Source organism: Lethenteron reissneri, chromosome 20 (genome assembly GCF_015708825.2).
Source record: "Lethenteron reissneri isolate LAM-NWPU_2019-01 chromosome 20, ASM1570882v1, whole genome shotgun sequence".
NCBI classification, from domain to species: Eukaryota; Metazoa; Chordata; class Hyperoartia; order Petromyzontiformes; family Petromyzontidae; genus Lethenteron; species Lethenteron reissneri.
Genome location: NC_083798.1, coordinates 7151667 through 7163663, shown reverse-complemented (window position 1 = coordinate 7163663; position 11997 = coordinate 7151667). Strand labels below are relative to the sequence as shown.

At 48.2% G+C, this 11997-nt stretch overlaps 1 protein-coding gene across 2 annotated transcripts in view; it reads right to left on the bottom strand.

Annotated features, from left to right (window-relative positions):
• Positions 1 to 5413: 5413 nt before the first annotated feature.
• Positions 5414 to 11997, bottom strand: part of LOC133344668 (uncharacterized) — a 42950-nt gene continuing 36366 nt past the window's right edge. The window contains exons 2-3 of one of the 2 annotated variants that reach the window (XM_061554720.1): positions 10482 to 10535; positions 5414 to 8704 (exon numbers count right to left, since the gene is read on the bottom strand). In XM_061554720.1, the coding sequence (XP_061410704.1) occupies positions 7479 to 8704; positions 10482 to 10535 (1280 nt within the window). In that variant the 3' untranslated portion in view covers positions 5414 to 7478. The remainder of the gene's footprint in view (positions 8705 to 10481; positions 10536 to 11997) is intronic. The other variant, XM_061554721.1, reaches the window with a different exon arrangement.

The following is an 11997-nucleotide window of genomic DNA, read 5'->3' as shown; positions in this document are numbered from 1 at the left end:
GTGGTCTTTTAACTTGACCAGAGTATGTCAATCAATTCGGACCAAAATTGTGATGGAGAGAATTCGTCCACTCTTCTTGGTTCGGGAAAAATGCGCATTGAATACGGTGCTGTCGGCCGTATTCCGATGAAAGAGTCTTTTGTATGTATGTTGAACTTCTTTCACGCCGTAGGTTCACGCCGGGATAGTGATTGCGCCATTCAGTTTCGTGAATGTCAATGGGCGAAGGCCTCCCCCACAACACGTCAAAAAAAAGAAAATCCCAACACGTTCGTCAACAACAATGTGGCCTTAAAAGGAATAATATATAATGGGCAACGTTTCAGGCAATGGTCCTTCTTCACAGCACACCTAGTCGGTTATGAAAGCGTTTCCCCATTACCTCACCACCCTGGTCAGTGCGGGTTGCTGATGTCCCAGAACCGGTTCTGGTGTCACTTGCCACCGCTCACAGTGACAGAGAGTCGAACGCGGGTGGCAGGGTGGTCCATAGTGCATCGCGCTAATCGCCGTACCAGAGCTCCATCGTATACAAGTCCATATTTTCTAAAAGTGCGAAGTTGCCTGCATTTGTGAAAACAGCCCGTCTGTTTAACAACTGCCCCAGGTGATTTGTTCAGCCGGAGGGGAGTTGTGTGGGTATGTATCGCCTATGGTGGGACACAGGTGTGTGTGTGTGTGTGATGGGGGGTGAAAGATGGAGTGGCTTTCCGAGGTGATAGCTGCGTGGTGAAGTATCATTACACGCCAAAAGTATTGTTCAAATGCACCGATGCATGACCAAAACTATGTCATGCAACCGTTCCGACAGACCTCACAACCAGACGCGAACCAGCACTGACTTAAAATACGTTGCACATATCTGTAAACAAAGCGTCACATCTATCTGCCTAATTTGCCTTCCAGCAAAACACAAAACAGGCGACAGTGGATAGCGCGATTCAATTTGTAATAATCGTTCCCCCCCCCCCCCAATAATCTATATTGCCCATCTCGTTTGATCCCAATTATCCTGCAGAGTAACATTTGAATGTGATTATGAATAATAATCTGCAACATTGCGAGCAACACGCACGATTCGACGCGTTTGTCGCGAGAGTAAATCATCTGTTCAGTGCGGTACAATTGTCGCTACTTGCTTATTAGTTAAATAATGGAGAGAGTAGGGTTCCCAAATCACGACTATAGTACTCTTTCCTCCTTCACCAATATTCTGCAAACACAAATGGTCTAGTCTTTACACACGCTGCACGTACCTGATGATTGGGCAACATGCGATTATTTTATTTGTAGCTATAGTACAATTTAAACAGTATTAATTGTCAGCATTGTTTGTCGTTCAATACCTTTATTTGTATTCGAATGGATGACCGCGGTAGGTCGCGAAGAGTGTGATGTGGGGAGCCTTGGGATAGGAACAGAGATGTAGCGAAGTCTAAAATCCTCCGAACATTGAGATGCACTTACCATCAGAAGCGTGTTTCCATGCTGCGCACTGCAACTCTTCCGTGAGGCTTCCAAACCGCATTTTTACACCAAGCGGGAATCTCCTGACACCTCAAATTTTTGGTATCCACAGATTTTTAATTTCCCGATAAGTCACCACCTTCAATTGCCGTTTTCTCTGGATCAGAAATATAATCTGCTCCTTCAAGCAGGAGGCACCCAAAACGTGTGCTGTGCGTCAGTTAAGTTGTACAAAATACGGTATCTTCTATCTATATAAATAAAAACCTTCATCTGTATGTCTCAAAAACCTCTATGGTACTTCCCGACATGGCAGAAAGCTGAACTTTTCGGGCACAAACAACAGGAAAAATCAGAAAAATCGTAGCTTTTTCATTTTAAGGCCCCCAAGTCTCGATTTTGATGTGTCACATGAACATGCTTGTGCGTGTCATTCAGAAACCGTTAAAAATATAACATTGCGTTTTTTTGCGTTTGACAGAGCATTAAACAGAAAATAAAATGTAATCAATAACTATTGTTCCATCTTTTATTGTTTTTGAGATATTTCCGATTCAAGTGGTTTTGAACGAAAAAATATGCATTTAATGTTCAAATCTGAATAATTAGAAACCGACGAAAGATAGGAGCTTCCCCTCAAAGAGTATTAAGTTAATTGATGTGTTTCTCTTTATAATAACAACAAAGAACGGAATCATTAAGTTGAGTGGTTTCCAATGGGTATATCTCTAAATATAACAAGTTGAATGAATACATCAACAATTTTTTTTCAGAAAAATGCACATTTTTGGAGTAGTTATTATTGTATGATTGTAGATAAAAAATTGTAATAAAAAACCCATCTAGAGTTCATTATGATATTTATTTAAAACTTTTTTCCCGGCGAAGACAAGCTTTTGAACTAGTATGATATATGTGCCTGAGTGGCATGCCTTACGTCCATCGAGTGAGAGATCGAATCTGTATCTACAACCCAGGCTAATTTGCCTACGAAGTACTGTGCGGTGCATCATTATATACTGTGTTCACGCCCGTGGGCCGTGCCACGTCTCCTGTCCTGTCTGTAATTGGCGTTTGATTGAATGAGCATTTTTTTTTATGGAAATCAACCGCGAAATGTTAATTGCAATTTAACGATCAGAGCCTTCTGTAGACAGAGTAATGGAAGCTGGATTTGGCAGCAGCCCCTGTGTTTTACGTATGGGTCGCGTTTCACAACAAAACACACATGTGGCGCAGCGTGCATGGCACGAGCCTTGCCGTGATGCAGGAATACAATTGTCCAAGTTCTCCCCTTGTCAAGGAATCAAGGAGTTGAAGTTCATGGAAATAGCAACTATGGTCGGAGAGAAAACTATGCCACTGGCCGATGATATTTCTTATTCACAATGTGCCCCGCTACCCCAAAGTCTGGTTTTCACGTCACGGTGGCGAGATGTTAAAACATCGCCTGGTATACAGGAGGCCGTAGGTTCGATCCCGACCCCGATTTCTGTATATTTGGAGTTGCATGTTCTCGTGTGGACTTTTCTCTGGGTGCTGCGAGTTTTCCCTCCACGCTTATAAACATGCATTGGGAGTGTTTCGCTGCGATACATTTCCACGTAATACGCCACTTCTTTGAGCTATCATTTGTGGTCAGGTCGCTTCTGAAAAATAGCTATTTTGCTCAATGGGCCTTACCCGACAAAATACAACAATTGGTTTAGTTTCCATTAACTTCTTTTGCAGTTCAACGCAGCACAACATGCTTACATCGTGCGTGTAAAGGTGCAGGGTTGTTTAACAAAGCAATTCAGCAAATGTGATTACGTGTGTAGTGACATAGAATCGCTCACGTGGCAGCACAGCGCTGGCTGCTGGCTGGGAAGGGGAACTGCAGCTTGCAGCAGCCTTGACTGACAGCAGGCCACGTGATAGACCAGAAAGGGATGTAGGGGAAAGGTCACGGAAAGGGCACATCGAGAACCCCCTGGTAGGTTCCAGAAGGGGGCGTCGCCAGGGGCGTGGCTGGGAGCGGAGCCAGGCCACGCCCCCCAGTATAAGAGGGGCCCCGGGAGGGGAGCTCGGGGCTGTCGTTTGAAGTGGGATCCCGTCGTGCTGCTGGAGTCTTCACCGTTCTTCTTGTTTGTTGTCTTCACCGACTCGGCGTCGCCAGTCAGACAGTCTACCAGCTGCCCTGACTGGGGACCATAGTTACCAAGTGTTATTGTCAGGCCGTATAGTAAACAGAGTGCCTCCTACTCTTCGTGTCTCTGAGTCAGTCACTACTGGTGTATGCCCCGTGTAACGTATCGAACGTTTATTCGAATCTTCATTTTCATGTGGCTAATGATGATGTAGACACGTAGAGCAACAACGATGATGTAATTATATTGAGGTGATCGAGCCAGATAAATTCCGCAGAAGTCGCGCTGTGTGTCGCGAATCGAATCGTGGCCTGTTCTGGGTGGTGACCACAGTCGCACATTGACAGGGGATTTTATTGATTTATTTCCCATTTGTGAATCATCATCAATTATATTCATCTGCATTTGCTGCCACGCTTTGTGCAGTGGATGTGGTGTATTGTTGTGGCCCATCTTCTCCGCTGTCGGGTTTCTCACGAGGAGGCGTTTGTTTGTGGCTTCTTGTGAATTCCAACTCTGCTTTCCAAGAATCAGCGGCAGTGTAGCGCTTCCCGCTCACGGCCAACACCAGTGACGATTATCTGAACCGGTCCTGGCCCTCCCCTAGGTCGACTCGGCCTCAAATTAGTGCCTGGTGCGGTGTTTTAAACATCGCCACTTGGGAGACAAAGGCGTCCGGGCGTGGTGTTGGCCACCCACCCCCTTGTGTGTCGTGCCGGCCTTCATAGGTGCTCGCTAACAGCACTTGCCCCAAAAGTCTTTTAAGGCTAAATTGAAGATCTTGGACTTTGTACGTGTGTGTCCCATGCGACGAAAGCGCGCCTATTTAAATACTACACTATAGAAGGACCTGTGTACGTTTGTCCCACGTGATGTAGTGAACATAGTTCTGCTTACAATGCTTCATATATATTAGAGAACGGTTGGTGTATTTGTGTACGTGTGTCCCATGGGGCATAGGAGTGCTGATTATAATTAATATCGAGAACGTGTGTGTGTGTATACGTGTGCGTTCGTGTCCCATGTGACGTGGAGAGCGCTGATTCAGTCAATGATAGCTCGTGCGCACGTGTCCCACGTGACACAATGTCGATTCAAATTAATCAGCACCCCTTCACGTCACGTGGGACGAGTTTGGCAATCGGTCACGTGGTACATTTAAGACTGCCTTGAATGTGAGTAAATTGTTAAAACTCAGAAATACGTACGTGATGAGGGCAATGAAGTAACTATGAAACAGACACAAATGTATTTTGTAATTTTATTCCATACCGTCCAAACTATAGGGTGCAACGGATGCGAGTAAAATTGTTAATTTTACATCATTACAATAGCCCCGACGGAGAAAACACCAATAGATTACAGCTAAACCATATTTTTTAAAAAGTCTAATTTTTATTTAATGATATGGTCAACTACAGTACTGTCAGCCATGCTTTAAATTGGCCATTCAGTGTTAGCCTTGGCTAAGCTGATGTGGGGTCTATAATTAGGACATCCGTTTCTGAAGCAAAATTATACAGCGCACACCCAGTACACAGTAATTCAAAGCTAATGCACGACTATATGGTTTGTCAACTCATGGCAATGATTTACAATCTCCCAACAGAGAGCTATAACCACTGGCTCAGCCGATAAGCACGATCAATAGCCTACTAAATAACTCCCGCCACAAAAAGAAAACAGCAAAAAAAAACTGCAGCGCTTGAGAACAAATTGACAACGCTGGTGCCGCTTTATATTTTAAGGGAACGACAGTCTCACAGAAAAAAATTACGAACGCTTTGTGCTATCCAGACATATCCATCCAGCCCCCCCCCCCCCCCCCCCGTCTACAGACCTGTCACGCATGCAGCCGATAACCACATCAGAGTTAAGACTGTCTTGAATGAGAGTAAATCCAGTGCATTGTTCAACACACAATGGGAAAAAAGTGCACGGCTCACCAAGGAAGGTGAGATTATAAGAGGTGAGCAAGGTGCATCATCATTGGATTTGGAATCTCACTTTTCTCTGTTAGCCGCGTGTATTTTTGTCCGCTCACACAGATGTATTTTTTTTATCAACAACCTGCGTCCCAAAAGTGATCTGTGTCATTATTTAGGAATGTATAATCAGCATCATTGCCATGACATAAATATATAAATGTACACCCCCGTCCTTGCCAATTGACTGCTGGATGAAGGCCTCCCCGTGTCATGTTGGTAATGGGAGTTGTTTGACCATATTTCACCAAGGCGGTCAGTGCAGATTTGGTGAAAAAAAGGAGTGGTCCAGGCTCATTTCAATTACCACTTATCACTGATGTTAGCCATAGCTGGGAATCAAACTCAGGTGCTACGTTTATAGTGCAGTGCTTCCAGCCACTTTGCCATCACTCTGCCCACCATGCCATCACTCGTAAATATGTTTGAACTAAATCATGGATCCCCCTTCTGGCATGGAAGCAATACCTTGGTAAGGTCCCTTGCCGACAACCAGGGTCAAACCTCAAGCGACTGCTTGAAATGCACACAAAGGAGCGATCAGATAGTGCTGTAAACAGTATATTAAAAAGGTACAGCGTACACTTACACATTGGAAGCTTACAGTACGTCTCACTACATTAGCCTGCGCGCACCAAGCCGGTAAATCTATTTTATGGTTCGTACGTAACAATGCGCCATCATAATAGCTTATTAGGCCGAACATTTTATGGATATACGATAAATAAAGTACAAGAACACACACCCTCTGCGACTTTTTCAGCATCGCCGTCATAAAACATTTTTTTGTACCATCCCTCGTGCGCGTGCCGTTTCAGAAGAATACAAAATCAGGAGAGAAGAAAAAAATTGTTTGCAAAGCGCTTTACACAAAGGGCACACAGGACGTGGCACAAAACAGACAGGTGGGCAGGGGTAAGTAGTTCATCATCTCAGGTAACGAGTGACACCTGGGCCTGCTGCGCCGTCTCGTTATTGCTGTCCCTGGGAGCCCGGCGATGGGGATTGCATCCCTCCTCTGCCCGTCAGGGATTGTTCCTAATTGTTGTTTATTTCTCCACCCCACCCCCGCACCCGATTTCTACCACCTCGGCGATTCCCCGAACGATGACAGTCTGTCACCATCATCTTGTTTGTTCAAATCATCATTTTCTCTCACCCCATCGCTTTCGTCCCGTGGCAGGTTACGTCATTTCAGCGTGGTGGTCTCTCTTCGGGCGACTGCCAAGAAGAAGGGCCGCAGTGAATTTTATTTGTCATGGAGAGGAGGCGAAGGGGGGTATGGGTATCAGAAGTGTTGGCTGAAGAAGCTCACCACGCGATTTCACTGCGACATCTACCACGCAATCCATGGAGTTGGTGACACGGGTTCGGCCTGTGCTGTGGCCCACTTGCAACGATTCGGAAGTTCCTTGAACAACACCAAGCGATTCATTCCCATTGAAGAAAACTGATCATATCTATTAGACAATAAATTGGATATGTTCCTTCTCACATACATTGTCACATTTGTGGGAATTGATTTACCATGATTTATTTAAATGTGTATACAAGCTACATGCTACATGCTAAGTAGGCAAACGCAACTCTACAAACAAGATAGAAAGAAAGAGAAACAACACTAACAAGATGATAAAATGGAGACCAATAAAAGTATTTTTGAAACGTGACCCTCAATCTTGGAAATGAATCAAACCGAAGTGGCGTTGTTAAATTAATATGTGCCAACCAGTTGTTAATAATCTTCTACTATTTGTAAAGCCGAATAAATGAGAGCCCATGAGACAGAGTAGTCAAGAGGATCGTTCGTTTTTCTTCGCAGGTCACCTCGCTTTGTCTGCAGGGAGGATTCTCCTTATAACGACTGGCGACCCACAATGCACACATCAGCTGTGATCTACCGGAAAGCGCATGCCTTCACGCTCAGCTGCAGGTTCTTCACGCAGCCCTGGCCATCGATAGGCATACCAGCCTTCCTGCCCCCAGTCTGAGGCATCACCAAACCGAGATGGCTGATCGCAGACCTCTTGTAGGGCTCCGCTTTAGACGTCCTGCGCAGACGGTGCAGGAGGGGGTGCAGAAGGGGGTGCAAGTCGCCGGACGGTCGGCCCGGCTGCAGGACCCTGGTCAGCGAACGCCTGCAGGGAGCCGCTCGGTGCGGACTCTGCTGCGGCAAACCGCACGAGTCGTGGCCCGGGTGTCTCCCGTACGCTCCGGCGGGAGCCGGTCGGACAAAAGCTCCCGCGGCGTCCGAATCTTTGAGGAGGCAATTGGCATCGCTGGGAGCCGGCAAGCTTGTAAAATGGCGGCAGTAGCCGCTGCAGCTGCAGCAGCAGGAGGAGCAGCAAGGAGACTTTGTCGGGTTGACGTGGAGTTCCCCCGGAGGGCAGCTCCTGGGCTCCGTCCTCGCCGCACTCTGCGAGTTTTCGTCTCGATTGTCAGCGAACTCCGGCAGGCCGTCGTCGGCGAGGCCTCGCTCCGGGTCGCAGTAGCTCGGGTCCCAGGGGTCGCACGCGAAGTCCAAGCAGGCCGGCAGGCTCGCCGCGGGGCCCATGGCGCGGTGAGCCTCGCACGCATCCGGGAACTGCACGAAGGAGCGCAGCGCCCGCTCGGCCGCCCGCCGCTTGGCTTCGCGCTTGCTCCCGCCGGCGCCGACGAAGGTGGTGCCGTTGACCTCGACGGCGAGCGTGAAGCGCGGGGCGTGGGGAGGACCCGTGTGCGATGCCAGCTGAAAGCTGAGTCCCGGCCTCAGCTCGTTGAGGTGCGACAGCGCCGACTTGGGCGGCGGGCAGAACGGAAGCGAGGATTGGAGCGCGTGACGCCTCCGTCTGCAGGTCCGCCGCAGCTTCCACCTCCTCCTCCTGCCGCTGGCCTTCCCAGCCACGCGGATCTTAGGCACCACCGTGGCAGCCGGCGCCTGCCTCGTGCCCCCCTCTTCTTTCGACGGAGAAGGAAGAGGAGGAGGCGGAAGTGAAACGGTAGAACTTGAGGGTGAGGTGACGCTGGAACTTGGGTTGCTGACCGAATCGGCCGGCGCGACTTCTGCGGAAAGGGTGGGCGGTGGAGGTGGGCGAGTCTCCTCGCCATCGGAGAGGGCGTAGTTTTCCTTGACGCTGCCCGAGCCTGGAGCACACACAGACGAATACAAGTGTAATGTCAATAGAGCCTGCATGCGGTGTGAGGGGACTAATGGCCACGGGAGGTAATGTCAGGGGTATCAGTTGCGAGTGTGAAGGGACTGGTGGCTACGGGAAAGTTCGAGAAGGCAGCGTGGTCAGGTGACGGAAGAGGATGGCGGAGTCTGCCAGTAGAGGGAGCGTCCAGAGTCAGCGAGAATGATCGAGAAGGTGGGCATGGCCTCGTGTCGGTATAAAAGGGGGAGATGCGTGGGAGACTCGGGGCTGTTGCAGTGGGGGTCTCCGCCTGATGTTAAGTGACCGTGTCTTCAATAAAGTGCCATCTCAAGAGAAGTGTGTCAAGTCGTCATTACAAAGGGACAAAGGTGCCCCACGAAGCCTTCACAGATTGTGGGGTGGGGGGCAATTAATGTAAGTGAGGACCTGTTAAGGCCGACATGGCGCACAAGGAGGTGGTGTTGTGAACACCACACTGAGAGGCCTTTCCTTACCAAGGGCTAAAGTTTACACGCCACGCCAGGTGCTTCACTTGAAGGCCGATTCAATCCAAGGGATGCCCAGGGCTGTTGACGATATTCGTCACTGACGTTGGTCGTGACGGGAATCGAACTCGGATCGCCAATTTGTAACACCGTGCGCTAACCACTACGCTGCCGCTTCCCGTAAAAAATATATACATGCACATCAACACACACACACATATATGCGTACACACATGGATATACAACAACATCAACAACCGCCGTTCGCCACTAAGTAGCGGTGACGTCACAACGACCCTTATGCCAGGCAAGGTGCACCTTGCATGTACATGGAATCACAAAAAAGATGAAGATCCCCGTATAGCCTGTAGGGGCAAGTGCTGTTAGCGAACACCTATGAAGGCTGGCACAGCACACGAGGGGGTTGGTGGCCAACACCAGGCCAGGCCGCCTTTGTCTCCCTAGTGGCAATGTTTACACATCACACCAGGTACAAATTTGAGGCTGAGTCGACCTAGGGGAGGCCCAGATAATCGTCACCGGTGTTGACCGTGAGCGAGGATCGAACCAGGTGGCCAGGTTCGTAGCACAGAGCGCTATCCGCTACACTACTGCTCCCCATACATGGAATCACACACACAAACACTTACATGCGCACGTAAATTCGCACGCATGCACTTGCACTCGAATGTAAAATCATCACAGGTCTACAAGGGGAATAATCTGGCCATTAAGTTTCACAGCCTCGTCTTGTCTAAATGACACGATAATACATATTGTCAATTGACAAAAATAATAAAATCAAAACAAACGTAACAAAAAAATGCATTCACATCACCAAGCAAGTGTGCATACGACCCCAATTACTGTGAAACGTAACGTTACATTTCTGGAAAATAAGTCAGGACACACATATGTAGCGGGCAGATTGCATGAAGAATGGCGAAATACTTTTCTGCAAAGAAAGTGAAAATATTTCAATTGAGAATAGCACCGCGCACAATTCCCTACCCTGCACATGCATGCGTGGTCACTCAAGCCCCAATTGTGTTGAAGCGGTGGGATGTGGTGGTGGGGTGGGGAGCGGCATTTTAAATCCCCATGGCAGATCATTCGACAGGCTTCAATTTTGGAACCAGTCTTTTGTAACCATTCTTCAACCTGTATTTCCAAACGTCTGCTCTCTCCACCCCACTCCACAGGGTCCCCTCTTCCTTGCCTCCTCACCCCACCCCGCCCCCCCCCCCCCTCCCGCTGTGAAAGGTGAGAATTCAAACTCACTCGTGTCGTCTTCGTCATCCCGGGGCACGGAGTGGATTATTCCGGTGAGTTTATCTAAACAAAGAGCAACATAGCACTTAATTATACCGTGTGAGTGTGCGCGTATGTGTGTGTGTGTGTCCCGCCTCCACCCACCGCGTGCGTTATTCCAACGCAGAAACACAATCACTCACACTTATCGCAGATTGTCGAAAATTAATGCGGAGAGTAATGGACGTAAAACCTTATTAACAAACACAGGACACTTCGCAACAATGCAAATGGCAAAGATAATGGACCGCATTCCTACTTGTATGTGCGCAACAATGCTGGAGTGTCTAGTCGAGACAAAGGTGATGTTAGTGAACATATTTTTCCATGGTCTGGTGTCTCTCGCGAGTTCATTTGGCAACCTGTTGTATGGCGTGTTTGAATCACGCAATTCGCAACTGCGCCAAAGGATGGATATAAGCACACTCATTGGGAGCAAGTCCATCTGTGCTTATATGTGAAGTAGTGTGCTGAGATGAGAAGTTGCCTATTGCCACCCCCAGTCCCAAGGAGTGTAAAGTAAGCATGTGTTGCTTATATCAGAACTGTGCTTATATAAGGTGTGCTTACTTCCAGCCCCCGCTGTACTACAATATCATCGTCGAGTTCTACAGACACTGCCGTCAGGGGGGTTATTGGTCGTTCTGCAGTAAAGTACGTTAACATCTTGCCATAACATTTTGTGTTTGCCATTTATTTATGTACATATAGACAAAGACTCCCCCCCCGTGTCGCATTAACAGACTGTTGGGGCAAGTGCTGTTAGCGAGTACCTATGAAGGCCGACGCGACACACGAGGAGGTGGGTGGCCAGCACCACGTCTTCCCATTGACGATGTTTACACACCACCTCAGGTACTTATTTGAGGCTGAGTCGACCTAGGGGAGGCCCAGGACCGGTTCAGATAATCGTCACTGGTGTTGGCCGTGAGCGGGTTCGTAGCACAGCGCGGTAACAGTTACACGACCGCTCCCCACACATTTGTATATATACACACAGTAACTTTAGTGGGAATCTTTAAACAACACAAATATGGAACAGTGGCATTTAGCGATTCGCCCCACGCACCGCCCCTCCCATTGATTTGATTAATCGACATAATTGCATGGTTGTGATCCAATTCAAGACTCAATTGCTCCTGTAATATGTATCTATCTCGTCTGCACACGAGTGTTCACCACGTGCGCTTAAATGCAACGGTTACATTATATCGTTTGCAACAAGGCGTAAATAACACGTTCTCACGCACCCAATTGTTAAGCTAGTGAATTGAAGCGGCATTACATGCCTCTTGGTCAGCTGAAGTATTCATTACGCATGGGTGTGCGCGGTGCGTCCATTTAGGTTTGCATGTACGCAGGTCGCGAAAGGCTGTTAACAAATCACCATCGGCTGTCGCGACCAATACGGATGATATTGGTGGTGAAAGCCTACGTGTTAAACAAATCGCCCAGAATGATGCCCGATCTTGTCAGACATTGGCAG